This window comes from Micropterus dolomieu, linkage group LG06, assembly GCF_021292245.1.
Source record: "Micropterus dolomieu isolate WLL.071019.BEF.003 ecotype Adirondacks linkage group LG06, ASM2129224v1, whole genome shotgun sequence".
Taxonomy (NCBI): domain Eukaryota; kingdom Metazoa; phylum Chordata; class Actinopteri; order Centrarchiformes; family Centrarchidae; genus Micropterus; species Micropterus dolomieu.
The window spans coordinates 18,858,980-18,873,946 of NC_060155.1; the positions used below are offsets into that span (position 1 = coordinate 18,858,980).

Consider the following 14,967-nt stretch of genomic DNA (forward strand, 5'->3'; position numbering starts at 1 on the left):
CCTGATAGTGGTGATCCAGTGTAACTACAACACAGAGCATACACACACACACACACACACACACACATATGCACAGAGCGTGAAGATGAAGGGGAGGTGAGTGTTTGAGTGTGTGTCAGTTACGGATTGGAGTGAGTGTGTGCAGTCTGCCTGTAGCAGACACACTGTTCAAATATGGTCACTGGCATCCAGGGCATTCCTTCTTCCTGGATAACTATGGCTATATAAAGCTCGCTATACACTACACACACACACACAGCTATGGCCTATAGCGTGTAAAACATAATAAATCAGTTAGCAACAAGGGTGACTGCCACAGATACCTAAATCCATCCCTCCCACACTTTGCATCTATAAAAAAAAACACACACACCAGAGAAGTCTGCCAGTGGCGGTGTATTACTCAACCCGACAGGAATGACCCAGTGACACCAGTAAGCAAGATAGCTGTGCTGACATCACTGTGTAGGGACAGGTGATCTCAGCTCAGGGAAGTTAGGACACTTCTCAGTTGTTGACAGTAATCAGGTGCATGAGGAGCCTTAGGAGTGTTTCACTGGATAAATAAAACATGACTAAAAGTCTGAAGGCCCTCTAGCAGCTCCTGGAAACTGCAGTGAATCATTACACCCCATAGTACAAACGTGTTGGATAAAATAAGCAACACCCTAAGAATATATATAGATATAGGATAGCGCTACAGAACAGGTTATGTTCAGAGGGTTGCTTCCTCCAGACAGCAGACATGAGCCCGCCAATAAGCCAGCTGGTTCCTCCTCTGACAACCATGAGTATCTCTAAATTAAATTCATGTACTGACCTCAAATGGACATAGATCATCAGGAGAGCATGAAAATCAGTGTTACATTTATTCATTTAGCTGACGCTTTTATCCAAAGCGACTTACAATTGCTATATATGCCGCACGCCTCTGGAGCAACTAGTAGTTAAGTGTCTTGCTCAGGGACACATTGGTGTCTCACAGTGGATCCGAACCCGGGTCTCTCACACCAAAGTGTGTCTTATCCACTACACCATCACCATGTTTTTGCAGCTTGATTCACTCAGATCTGGCAGACCACTGCGCCAGTACTTGTGCATATTACCTATTTCTACTCCTCATATTGGAAGCTAAGTTCTGTCTTTCATTCACAGGAAAGTGTCTTTGATATTCTATATTCACACGGTCATGAAAATATGGTAGAAAGAGCGATCATCAGACAACATCAGAACACAACATCCAGATCCAGTCAGTTAACTTATTTTTTAAAAGTCCCTGATGTAGTGTTGCGCTCAATAACATTTGACTTGAAAAGAAACGTGGTAAAAACAAATTGATGCTGCAGAGCAGATAAAGAATTGTAGTCCCTTTAGGACAAACTCCAAAAATGCTGGATGCTCCTACATGTCCCATAATGTAGCTCAGCAGCGGTTTTCATTAGACCCTCCCTGCCAGGTAAATGTTCACATCTTACAAACTTAACTAATGCAGTTTGTCAAGCAGTCTTTCTGTTAAACAAATGTAACCTCCTAGTGATGTCCCAAAGCATCAGAATACATTTGAGTAACTCCTTAAAGATAGGAAAGTGACTTAATAGAGTATTCCCGTAGTCAGAAGCCAGTCTTTAATGTCTATGTCAGATATACAGTATGTGTTGGAGAAGTTGTACCTGTTGATATCTGATCTCATGTCAGGAATATATATATAAAACAAGAATATTCCACCTCAATCTCCAGTAGTTATATTGTATTTACTATATTATATATTTTGCACCATCATCACCCTCAGTCTACCACTTACATTTTAAAGAATTTCATCACAGCACGAGCATTGTTAAATTATCTATTTTTATTTACAAGGCTGACCACACATACAGTACAGTTACAGGCCGCTCTGGGCAAAGCCAGTCTCACGGCAGTTCTTGACACACACCATCACATCAAAAGCTCCTGAGATCAAAAGGAAAAATGAATGACACTTGTCAAGAACACACTCAAAATCTACACCCACATATATAAAAATAAAATTACATGGACTGATCACAAGTGGTAGAGATGAGAAGATTTCCGCCTCAAAGTTTAGACTTCAGTGCTTCCAAATCAAAGGAGTACAATTTGATTATACAACTGACCTCAGAACAGATCATACCAAGCAACTTCATCATCTAGAATCATTCTTATTCTTAAGGATTCGTATTTCAATGCAAAAATGAAACGCAATACTGTAGTGACAAATCTGAATACTGTTCTGCAATACAATTAGGGCTTTAATCGATGTAATACTCTGTTTAGTAGTTTTTAAGTGTCGGACTAATTAAGGGACACTGAAAATCTTTAGGATATTATGTCCTTTAAGTAAATATCAAAGACTTGGATATAATCATGTAGATTACAACGTAAGTACTTTCAGATTTCATATATATCTGTATATATTTAACAGGGAAAATGAAGAGTCTAGGTAACTACAGTTTATGGGGCTTTCCGTGTTTTCCATCTATGAGTAAGACCATCAGGAGAGGAAGGTTTTGCTTTACAGTCAGATAGTTATATATTGTAAACTAGGGCTCATGTGGGAAAGCACGACATTACAGGACACTCTGATAGAAATCCACTGTATAGAACACAAAGCCTATGAAGTTCAGTCATGCAGGATATTGATTCAAGTTCTATACATTACAGTTCTATCTAACAGGTCCCGAACAGTAACGGCTAGTACAGTTAAAAAAACCCTCAGTCTGGGAGCGGGGACACAGCGACAAGAGAGCAGCTGAACAGTTTCTGTCCAGGAAGAAGAGGCTTTTAACGGCACAGTATAAGTCCTTGATCCATACAAGTCCATGATAGTGCTAGGCATCGACTGTTGTGATTTGCTACTGAATTACCGGATGTGTTGAGTCATTTTACCCAGGTAATGTGTGTTGTTTTTTTTATGCTAACATCACAGAGAAGGCGATGGTGATGGACAGTTTGGAGCTCATGTCCGCCGAGGCTCCAGCCTGTAGGAGAGCTGCGTCAGTGCCCTCTGGTTGTCGATCACACAGAGCTTCCTAACATAGCCACGTACCTCCGCTTGATTCTTGTTGGGTTGGCATATGTCGGGATCTAAGGCAGTAGGAGAAGTCACAGCATAAAAAACGTGATTTGAAAAGGGGTGTGTAAAGCATGTAAATGTGATAAAAGCGTGTTGGTAAATAAAAAGCAGACTTACTAAACGGTTGGCTTCTACAGTGCCTCACTTGTCGAATTGTGTTAGCTATAATACGCTGAAGAGATAAGAATAAGGGACTCAGTATGATGCATAAAACATATCCCTAAAATTAATAATTCAATGTGCAAAGAACCTCACCATTTTCTCAAAATTGACCATATTGTCAATGAACGTCTTGTTGCCCTCATGTGTAAATGTCATATCTGTGAAGAAAGGAATTAAATTTAAACAGCAGCCGTGTTTCTCCCAGAGTTCATTCTCGTGTGATACAGTGACAGGTTTCTCTTCTGTTCTCTACACTGAGTCATACCTTTGAGAAGGAGTGGCATGAAGGGGATGATTGGCGGTTCCAGTTTGGTGACAGTGAGTCGGTAGGAACGGTGGTTTCTTGAAGGGTCCTGGTACCAAACATATAAACTGTCAGTTTCAAAGACATTCGGAACTCACTTCACCAAATTGCAAAACAACAAAAAATAATTTTTCCTAGTGGTATAACTATGCAGGTAGGTTTGATTTCATCCAGGTTGTTAGATCCATCTAAAGTATTTACATTTGAATCTATCCATATGGATTTTTGTTGCCACCTCAATATAATGGTGGTGAATGGAATTTCATGCAACTCACCATCATGCTCTCAAACTCAGCATAGAACTTCTTAAACTTGGTGGGGAGTTTCTGCCATGAAAAACAGAAGACGATGATAATAATAATAATGATAATAATAATAGCTTTTAAATACAGGTCACAAAGTGCTTTACAGCAATCAATGTAAAACATAGACATGTCAAATGAAAATCAGTGTCACACAGTGGTGTGCAACTAATAAATTATGATGTACAATTTAAGGAAAAATAAATTATGCATCACATAGCGGTTTGAAATCAATAAATAAAAAATTAAAAAAACAGTCAATATTCAAATAACAATGAAATAAATTGCACATCACACAATGAAAGCTATTTTGTAGAAATGAGTCTTGAGAATTGAGATGAAACCAGGAACGGACTCTACGAGCCTGATCTCCTCTGGAAGGCTGTTTCAGAGTGGGGCCATGACAACAAAGTCTGTCTCCTTTGGTTCTTAGCCTAGAGCTTGGAATAGTTAGCAGCGCCCTACCAGAGGATCTCAGTCTGTAGCCTGGCTCAGAGAGGTATATAAGCTCAGAGATATATGAAGATGCTAGCCCATCTCTGGCCTTAAAAGTAATTAAAATAATTATGTAGTCAGTGTAGTTCTTTAGCAACAGTGGAATGCAACCAAGGGTTACTGAAGATCTAGACAAAGATTAGTTGGTTATTAGACAAAGCTTACCTCCCACGTCTGGCTCAATCTGCTAACAGCAGGGTTGCTCATCCCCATAATGATGGCAAAGAATGAATTCAGGTTCTTAAACTCCCGACAGCTATCAACAAATACACACAAGCCAGACAAAGTGAAGGCAACTTAAAAAACAAACTTGCCTTCTTACTGTATTTGAGAAGCTTTTTGTGCATGTGTGCAAACCAGCATGCGTATGAGGCATGTGACAGTGACCAGCAGGTCCTACTCACTGTGCAGCTATCTTGATGAACTTCTTGAGGAGCTGGACCCTCTTGCTGAGCTGTCCGCAGAGACAGACCTCAGTGACCACCCACAGCTGAACTTGGTTGAACCTCCGCAGAAACAGGTCCAGATTGGCCGTGGTTCTCCTAAAGCTCTGCCGGCCAAACGTGTGGTAGAGCAGCTCATGCTGGGGAGAGGAGGGAGGCGACGTTAGGGGGAGCAGGTTCAGAGTTAATCCAACTGACAGGTCCTGCCACCTTGCATTTATCAAGCATTACTCTTGCAAGGTTTTTCTCATGAACAATGACGCACCAATATCTTTATTTCAAAGTGTAAAATAAGGCTCTTGAGAGCACTGTGCATGCTTGTAACAGATTGCAGTCTCCTACTACTGGCCTGAGGTTGTTTTTAGTGTGCGTGATACCTCATGCACACAGCTGAAGAGCTCCCAGTCAAACATGGTCATTTGGTAGGCCAGGTCCTTGGAGCTCATCAGCTCAAAAGTTGACATGGAGCCTGCAGAGGGACCCTCCTGGTCTGGAAGAGGAGTCTGAGGCACACAGACACATTTGTTTTTTAAAACACAAACAAGAGTACATATGTTCATACACATTAAAAAAATCAGTGTATTACAACCAAGACACTTTTATACATGTAGCTTTCAAACAATGTTATGTGACACAGATCCATTGTAACTGTGCCATAAAGCATGCCAGGTATTACTATAAAATCCATCTTGTAAAAAAATTCAGAAGAAAAATTCATCTCTTACCAGACTGTTGAGTTGGTCTCGAGGACAAGCAAATAATCGCCCGTTGATGCTCAGACCAGAAAACACTGACACGTCATTAGGCTTCAGGATTTGTTTTTCTGTCAAGAAAATAATGGCGATAGTTAAGGTTAGTTAGGATTTCAGCATGACCCAGATATGTTCCAACACTAACCTAAAGACAATATTGGAGACCATAACACCACTTTCGTTTTGCTAAATTCAACTCCTGCTCCTTGCATACACAGCACACCTGTCCCGGGTATCAATCTGTATTCTTACCACCAGCAGAGCTGAGCTGAACCAACAGGAGCTCATCAGTGGTGCCAAGTTTGTCGGCCACAGCGCTGATCACTTCTCTTCCCGTCGCTGCCACGGCAACCCGTATTGTAGTGTACGTGTGATCGTTGCAGTACACCTTCAGGAGGACTAGACACATACACACATAACATTCTGTCACTTTCATGTCTTATGCATTTTTCTTGCGGTACTTGTTTAAGAACTGTACTTATAATATTGGACACTAATTTATTTTTACATACTTCTATCACTTTTGTAATGTACTTATGTATTATAATGTATTTTATGTCCCTTGCAGTACTTGTTGACGCACTGTAATGACGATACTGGCCACTAATTTGTTACAACCTGCCCAGGGAGGACAGATGAAAATTATCTTATTAGCGAACTCCGGTACACTTACATTGAAGTGTATACCACAGCGTTGATTAATGTGCATTGTCCCTGGTAAATAAATAAATAAATAAATAAATAAATAAATAAATAAATACACACACACACACACACGCACGCACACACACAAATAATAATACTGAATAAGTAATGAACATTTTTGGTGTTACGGTGGCACTGCAGGAAAATATAAACTTCATGGCAATCTGGCAAACAGTTGTCAAAATATAATAAATGGACTGTACCTGTATAGCACCTTTCTAGACTTCTGACCACTCAAAGCACTTTACACTACATGTCACATTCACCCCATTCACGCATATTTATACACTGATAGCACAGCCTTCAGGAGCCATTTGGGATTCAGCATCTTGCTACACTTCGACATGTGGGCTAGGGGAAGCCGAGGAATTAACCTCCGATTAGAGGGTTACCTGCTCTTCCTCCAAGCCACAGCAGCCCCCATCTTGCGCCTCATTGCCCGCCACTAGCAGAGTAAGGTTTTTTTTTAATCTTCCCCAAAAACTTACTGTCATCATGATTCCTAATGGGCTGCTTCTTCTGCAGCCTTTCTTCTCCATTGCTGAACTGTCGTATTAGGGTTTTCTGTTCAATTACAGGAGACAGTGTGTAGTCAGTATTCACATCACCATGATACAGCTAACAAGTCTAATGTACAGTAGGATTGCATTAATAACAGTGGTGTGGATTAACCTTTTTTGTGGATTTGGTTTCTTCCGAACTACAAAATGAATGAAAAATAAATAAATAAATAAATGTAGAGACAATAACAATAAGTTACAAAAAATGCAGCTGGTACATAAAGCATCACAGTGAAAGTTTAATGTGCAGGAGCTGGGAGACATACTGTAATTTGACGACTTTCTCCAGGTCAGGAACAAAGTCTTTCAAAGCTCTTAACACCCGAGAATCATTTGATAAACTCCCATACAACTCCTACAGAGACAAAGGGGAAGAACCACATTTAGACCATGGATGGTCCATGTAATCCATGTAAATTATGGAATTTACTGATAGTTGAAAGCTTGCTTTTGGTCACCTCAAGGAACGCTACTGGGGCAGCCTCCTCCTGTAGCATGTATGTGTGTGTGTTAGCCCAGCGCAGGGCCAGAATGAGGACCCTCCTCTTACTGTTGAGCGCATACTCCAACCTCTCCTGTTCAGAGCCAGGTGGAGATGCCGCATGGTAGGTACACACAAGGTTAAAGATAATTACAAAGACATTGCTCTTTGATATTCTAAGCACACAAACAGACTGTGATACCCAATTTGTCGATTGCTGAGTGCAGCAGTGGTAGCACAAGTAGCCGAACACTGGCACTACAATGACGGACAATAAGAAAAGACCTTCTTGGCTGGGATTACAACTTGTTATTATGGTGTGAGGGGAGGTGTGCACTTGGTGAGCAGTTCATTAGTGCTGTAAGGTCAACTCCTGCTTCAGTGCTTTCATAAGCAAAACAGGCAAGTTGCACAATCCAAGATGCTGTCAGTAGCAAACAATAGACATGTCTGTCCATTTCTAAGTCAGGTTGGCAACATAACATTCATAAGTGGATATCAATAATAAACGGACATAATGTATATAAAAGCAGAGAGAGTAAAGGCAGAAAGGATATTGTGCCATGAGTAGAGGGCACAACTGGCTGTTGGGCATGAAGACACAGTGCATGAGGACAAAATCATCAACTGCTGGGTCTAACAGATGAGGAGAAAAACAGACAGTAAGAGGGAGAACAGTCAAAGTGGAAAGGAAAAAAGTAGTGAAAATGCCATTCATAATTCCTCTGTTTATCTTGCTTCTCTGCCAAACCTCATTCTTTCTTTCATTACAATGCATTATTGTGTCTGGACTATATCTGAGAACAATCTATTAAAAATTAATTTAGACCTAATAGCCTATTCATTTTGAGTGAGAGAGAGAGATATGTGTGTATGAGTATTATTTTTCTCTATTTGGCTACCTGGTTCACTGTGATGTACATCCATCCTCATAGTCTCCAGGAAGTGCTCAAGAATCTTCTCTGGTGTTCCTGATATCACAGTGTACCTGCAAAAGGTGAGAAGAAGAAGATGTGAGAAGAAGATGTGAAGAATTTCATTAAAAAACTTTTGTTAGACAAAGAGAGAGATACATTCTACTGTACACTTTAACTATGTATGCAAAAGACTCCTCACACATACTTGATGCTCCCTAGGGTGGAGGCGCGAGGACTCTTCTCTAACACCAGCACTGCTTGTTCATGTTCTTTCAAACGCACTGTGTTAGCTTCCACATCCTAAATATACAAAATGCAAAATGCAAAAAATAAAATAAATAAAGAGGCTTCTTTAAATGTAATACAGCTCCTCTGCCACAGGAGGGACGCACACATCATAGTCAGGTAGCGTCACTTGGCAAATACTGCAGCATGATGTTTCACACAGCCTAAATGAATGAATTTGGATAGTGTTCTTTAACTTGAAGATTGTTAACTTAGAAGTGACTAGTGAACATACATTGCTAATAACTGTATTTGTAACAGTTTGGTCCGAAAGGTAGTAATTTGGTGCCCGTGTGACCACACGTGTATTCCATGAGAGGATAAATGTCCATCTCTTGTCATCCTACCCTGAGTATCCTGTTGAAGTCTTCCTTGTCCACACGAAGGAAGTGGCAGTTGTCCTCTCTCAGGACAATGGAGGCCGCACGAGGTGAATCTGTAACCAGGGCCAACTTTCCAAAGTCATCACCCTCATGGAGTGTGCACACCACACCCTAAGACACACACACACAAATGCACACATCAACATGCTCCAAGATACAAACAAGCTCAGACAAATACAGTTTACTAAGCAGAATCAGAAAGGAGCCCGAGCACTCAGGACTGGGTGACTCATATGTACTTGTCTGTCTATCTGTGTGCGTGTATGTGCAGAGCGCATGGGTGTATGTACACATGTGTGCTCAATGTGTATGCATGCACACAAGCATGTAGACTACATCTGCCGGTATAGTGGTTGTGAAGCGGTGTGTGGTGTGAAATTGTGTACGCGTACAATCCCTTAAGCCATTTAATCATAGCAATGAGTCACGGTGAGCTGAGCAGAGTTTGCCAAACTCCACTGCTGGTGTTTCCCTGCACCGCAGGGCAGATCGGCTCCATACAGACACAATCAGCTCAACATTTTAATCCATTGCATGCAGAAAACTGTAACAATGCTCATGTATCAAACAAAGAGGCACAAGCATGTGGCTGGTAGAGTGCATTCGCGCACGCGCACACACACACACACACACACACACACACCTTGCCGTAGATAACCACATTGACAGAGCCCTTCTGGATGATGTACCATGATGTGCCCTCCTCCCCTTGGTTGAACACTGGAAGATAAAAGGAGAACAAATTCACCAACATACATGACTAACACACAAATTCAGTACAACAAAGATCTTCAAAAAAGGGGGACACGAAGTTGTTGTTTTGTTTTTTTTATGGGGGGGGGTTATTGGACAGAGAGACAATCCGCTTTGAAATCATAAAATAAAGATGCATCATAGATGAGTTGAAGGGGGGTGAAGTTGTCTCTATTTTGTCTGAGGGTGGGTTCCCAGTGTCAGACTTTGAAAACCACTGCTGTTCACTATGTACACAAACAAAAATGCATTGTAGGACGAACTGGACATAGTGAAGACTCACACACGGTTCCAGCCTTTGCATGTGACTCGAAGATCACAACGCTCGCCAGTTCCCTCTTCACCTGCAAACCACAGTACACGGCTCATATTAGATTAAGTTGCACTGCAGAAACATGTGAGAACAGCAAAAAAGGCACACATTAGGGTTTTTAAGGATTATTTAAAGTGGCCTAGGAGTCCTCACAATCCATCCTGACAGCACATGGAAAGATTTTCTTTGAGATTTTTCCTTTTCTGAAACGTTTGTTATAAGCAGTGATTTCAAAAGGATAATGAAGGGAAATAGGAATTAACCAATTAAATGAAAAACTTGATTTAATCCCATCATTTGTGAACCACTTTAATCTCCTGGAATGTGTTTCATGTGACTTTTCATTATTATAGTAATGTAATAATACACATAATGCTGATTCTTGGAATATGGGGGGGGACTCCATGCTCCATGAATGCTTGCCAACAAAGGGCTGATCAGTATAAAACTGTGTCCTATTAAACTGGTAAGATAAATGCTGACAGTGACTCCAACTTCTCCCTCCAGTCTTAAAAACAAAAACATTGCATCAACTGGTTCCAGCGTGTTAACGGCCTTCTTGGAGACATGTACTGTCGCTTTAAAAGAAAAGCGGACCGACTGACTCACAGTGTTGGAGAGGTGAGCTAAGGCCTTGATGTGAAGCAGCTCATCATAGATGATCTCTAGGTCATCCCCTGTCCTCTGACCAGGCCTGCGGACACATTTGTCAGAATGAACTCACCATGAAGATTTAATGCACACACTTCACCTGTTATTACACTGCAGTCAAGTTAGTAATGACACATGCTGATGCTAAAATAATGTTGTTTTGAAAGTAGTAACTGCAGATGATTTGTTCTTATTACATATGATGGTACTGTATATTACAAATGTTGGTCTTGGATTACATTTGGCTCAGTATGCCAACTCTCCAGCATCATTTAAATATGAAACTAAATATTGCAGTAGAGTGGCAAGAAGGGGAAACTGTTAAATAAGCTTTCTTGAATTACTTGAAAGTGTTGCCAGTGTAATGTAGGATCATGCAATACTATCAATAGTTACTGACGTTTTCCTGAGGATCATGCGCAGCAGTGCGTCAGGGCCTGTCTGAGCGAGGAAGAGGATGGTCTCTGGCAGCTCTTCCTCACTCTCCCTCTTCTCCTCCTCGCTGGGCAACGGCGTGTCCTCCTCCTCGTCGTCAAGAAAGCGGTAGAACAGGTACTTGTCTTGGAAACCCAGCTCCTGGTCCACTGAAGAGCAGACAAGTACACATGATGGTGAAAACACACTAGTGTACATATTTAAAAACCACATACTATGCATGACGGCGCGCGTGACTGCCATATTCCCACATCTCAGAACATATTTTTAGACATCTTGTTTGAAGTATATGAATTTGAGATCAAGATTCAATCTATATTTTATGCTCCAGCTTCAAAACATCTAATTAATTTCAATGCTGCTATATACCGACACTTTCACTGTGATTGATGCTCGGATTTAGTTAAAAACGACCACTCCGAGTCAAACAGAGACACTTTGCTTTAATCTAAAACATCTTTCCACTCAGTGTAGAACTGGAACTCAAACCCTGAATAGCACTTTAATTGTTGAATGTAATGTTAATGTAGCTTTATTGTTTACTATATGAAGTGTAAATGCAAACATTGTTAACTCTATGTTTTTAATTTGACTATGGACCCCAGGATAACTACAACTAATGTGGAGCCCAATAAACAAATAATAATTATTATAATAATAATAATAATAATAATAACCTAAATGAATGCATTTTAATTTAATACATACAGTAAAACAAGGATAATGTGAAGAAATGAATTCTCCCTGGTCTGTTTGGCTGCAATAGAGTTTTATGGAACTGGCTATTGCATGTTATGATATCTGTGCAGTGCATAGAATAAAACTAATCAGCATCAGTGTTGGGCAGTAACGTGTTACTGTAATAATATTGCTTTTCCCTGTAACTAGTAGTGTAACTAATTACTTTTCTAAAACAGTAATATTATTACTAGTTACTAAGGCAAGTAACGCTGCGTTACTCGTTACTGAACGCACCATCCTTGACGTGAATTGACGGATGTGCAGCAGCTCAGCAGGACCGGACCTTCTGTTGTTCATGTCCGCTGATAGCCAAAACTAAAGGAAAAATGGAGAACGAGGGAGAGAGGCGTTCTTTCCGGAGCCGATTTATTGAAGCATCTCCTGAAGCAGCACAGCAACATGAAACTTGCAGAAAGAAACTCCGGCCGCTACTGTAACTGATACTTGGACTCGTTGGGAGAGAGTGGTGTTAACGTAACGTTTTGTAAAAATACTGATTACTGCTCTTATAAACAGGCTACATGTGCAGAAAAACAGTAGTCAGGATTTACTTGCCTTATGTTTTTATTTCAGCCAGTGGTGTAAAGAAACATTAGGCTTAGGCTATATGCTTTGTAAAAAACACACTCCTTGCTGCTGTTATGAATATGAAATTAGTTAATAAATTCGGGGGAGACTGCTTTGTTTGGGGGTGAAGGGAGATGGTAGTGAAAGCAGTATTTCCCATAATTAGCATATAATTTGGATTATCATGAACGCTGACCGCAACATATAGAATTTCTAATTTTTTTTTTTTTTTTTTTTATTTACACTACGCGTATTTAAAATACTATTTGGTTGAGGAGCTGTATTGAGAAGCATATATTCGTGCAGCACCTTCTCGCTCGCTCCCTCTTTCTCTCCTGAACACCACTGCACAAACCTGTCCAAAGTTAGAATACCCCCCTCCCCCGCTGTCATTCTGTGGGAAACACTGGAAAGTAACTCGAGTAACGTAACTAGTTATTTTTATCACCCAGTAATAAGTGAAGTAATAATATTACTTTTTTAAAGGAGTAATAAGTAACTAGTAATATATTACAATTTCTGAGTAACTTGCCCAACACTGATCAGCATACACTAAGATGAGAAAGCCAAAGTTGTAGTTACCGTGATTAAGCACCCCTTCTTCTAGTAGTGCCTGCCACATCCCAACAGCGTGGGACCGTGTGAGAACACAGGCACTCTGCAGCACCAACCAGTCCACCAGCTCTGTGCCCACACAGCATTGTCTGCAATACATACATACAAATGAGATCCACAGACTTTGTTCTACAGCTGTTGCAGCTCTGTGTATATGCACACGTGCTGACCTGTATGTCTTCAGGTGGTACTTCCTGTCTCGAATCATGTGTGGGGCTCTGGACAGGATGGCATTGCGGAGAACCTTCCCCGCTCTCTGCAGCTTCTCTGAAGGAATCTATAGAACACGCAGAAACACTAGGGTAGTTTGGTGAACTGATGTGAACTGTAACCCAGGAGTTAATACTTGTTGCTGACTCCAGGCTGGAACGTAAACACAGACTAAGGTCAGAGAATTAATGTGAGATCACATTTTAAAGAAGTGAAATCTGAAATGCTACATGGGAAACCTCACTGCAATATTTAAACAAACTGCCTAGAATAATGGTGCAGATCTTACTACCCAGGTAAATGAAAATTACCTGTGTAAACAGCTTATTCTTATGGGCAAATCAAATTAATACATTTTGTAAAATGTATGTGATTGTGTGCATCCCAAACTGAAGTTAATGCTAGTAACATACAGTAAAGCATTTTACAGCACTCACACCAGTAAATCTGTATCAACACACATATCCTATACAGAGCACACCTGCACCTTAGAAACAGGGGAAAGTGCAGCTGCTGCTGAAAACAACAAAGACAGACATGTTAATTAGGGAAGGTGGGATCTTTCTTCTATGCGCATTCATTAGCTAGCATTAACATAACTACAGAGGATCACAGCTGTGAGTCCACGATAGCCTCTTCTGAGAACACATACACATCGTCAAAATCTATTCTGGCATCGTGGTTCATTCACAAACATGTAAGTATGCAGCAGTGCACAATTTTATGACACTGTGGTCCGGTTTACTATGTGCTCTCTATGCTGTTTAAAACCTACAGAACGGCGTTTTCGTTTTTTGTAAAGAATCATATAGCTTTTGATTGCAAATAATAAACTACAGCATTTTCCCAAACATCAAACTTATCAAACATATGAGACTAAATACAATTTTGCTCAACTGTCCATGCCCTGTCCACCCAGATATTCTGACTTATTCTCATGCTTCGTCTGCTGTGAGGAAGCTCACACCTCTCCGAAACGTGTTGGCAGCATTTACTGTATAAATACACTTCCTCTATGAATACAAGACGTGTCTATAAGTTCCAAGCAGTGAGCTGGCGGGAGTATTTACCTTGTTGTGAGCTTTGTTTGCAGAGTCTGAGTTCATGTTGTCTTTGTCTGCGAGTCCTGGGGAGCAAAAAACAGTTGTCAAGCTGGTGGAATTGAGGATTTTTTTATTTTTTACAGATTGCAGATACTTTTCCAAATTCATTCCCAAAACATCAAAATCTAAACCTATTCCTTGTGTAGCTTTCATGCTAAATGCCAACACATGCAGGGAGGCATGCTGTACCACACATGATGTAAACATTAGGCTGAAAACAAGTATATCTTGAAAAGGAAGCAGGATTACTTTAGTAGGACCAAGTACTCATTTTTCTTTTTCAAGCTAAAATACTTATTTTACTACATTATACTTACATTTTGGGGCCTAACGTTTATCTAAATACAACCTGTTAATTTTCAGACCTCTGTTTCACAATATTACATTTCTATTTTGCATGTTTTATGTACAACTTAACACACTTTGGTCTAGTAATTTACCATTTACATTGTGCCCTGCACTCTAGTTTTTCCCTGCTTACTGTCATTGTTGGATCCACTCTCCATGGCTCCATAAGGAGGGGCCAACAGTCCAGCCAAGCTCTGACGATACTTCTACAAGACAAAACACACACACACACACACACACACACACACACACACACACACACACACACACACACACACACACACACACACAGACAAACACACACAGACATTCCAGGGAGCTAAATTACCATCAGTCGAAGTAGCTGGGATG

At 40.6% G+C, this 14,967-nt stretch overlaps 1 protein-coding gene across 3 annotated transcripts in view; it reads right to left on the reverse strand.

Annotated features, from left to right (window-relative positions):
* Positions 1-1,829: 1,829 nt before the first annotated feature.
* The window catches only part of LOC123972001 (rap guanine nucleotide exchange factor 4-like), a 27,733-nt gene continuing 14,595 nt past the window's right edge, over positions 1,830-14,967 (reverse strand). Inside the window, exons 1-26 of one of the 3 annotated variants that reach the window (XM_046051173.1) lie at positions 14,750-14,830; positions 14,236-14,291; positions 13,126-13,232; positions 12,923-13,044; positions 10,998-11,181; positions 10,556-10,640; positions 9,917-9,977; positions 9,524-9,600; positions 8,845-8,991; positions 8,418-8,512; positions 8,198-8,283; positions 7,853-7,931; positions 7,273-7,423; positions 7,081-7,169; positions 6,927-6,954; positions 6,743-6,818; positions 5,802-5,948; positions 5,523-5,620; positions 5,175-5,300; positions 4,759-4,937; positions 4,520-4,610; positions 3,833-3,883; positions 3,519-3,606; positions 3,347-3,411; positions 3,209-3,263; positions 1,830-3,102 (exon numbers count right to left, since the gene is read on the reverse strand). In XM_046051173.1, the coding sequence (XP_045907129.1) occupies positions 2,975-3,102; positions 3,209-3,263; positions 3,347-3,411; positions 3,519-3,606; positions 3,833-3,883; positions 4,520-4,610; positions 4,759-4,937; positions 5,175-5,300; positions 5,523-5,620; positions 5,802-5,948; positions 6,743-6,818; positions 6,927-6,954; positions 7,081-7,169; positions 7,273-7,423; positions 7,853-7,931; positions 8,198-8,283; positions 8,418-8,512; positions 8,845-8,991; positions 9,524-9,600; positions 9,917-9,977; positions 10,556-10,640; positions 10,998-11,181; positions 12,923-13,044; positions 13,126-13,232; positions 14,236-14,291; positions 14,750-14,774 (2,496 nt within the window). In that variant the 5' untranslated portion in view covers positions 14,775-14,830 and the 3' untranslated portion in view covers positions 1,830-2,974. Of the gene's footprint in view, positions 3,103-3,208; positions 3,264-3,346; positions 3,412-3,518; positions 3,607-3,832; positions 3,884-4,519; positions 4,611-4,758; positions 4,938-5,174; positions 5,301-5,522; positions 5,621-5,801; positions 5,949-6,742; positions 6,819-6,926; positions 6,955-7,080; positions 7,170-7,272; positions 7,424-7,852; positions 7,932-8,197; positions 8,284-8,411; positions 8,513-8,844; positions 8,992-9,523; positions 9,601-9,916; positions 9,978-10,555; positions 10,641-10,997; positions 11,182-12,922; positions 13,045-13,125; positions 13,233-14,235; positions 14,292-14,749; positions 14,831-14,967 lie in introns of those variants that run through there. The other 2 variants (XM_046051172.1, XM_046051174.1) reach the window with 2 other exon arrangements.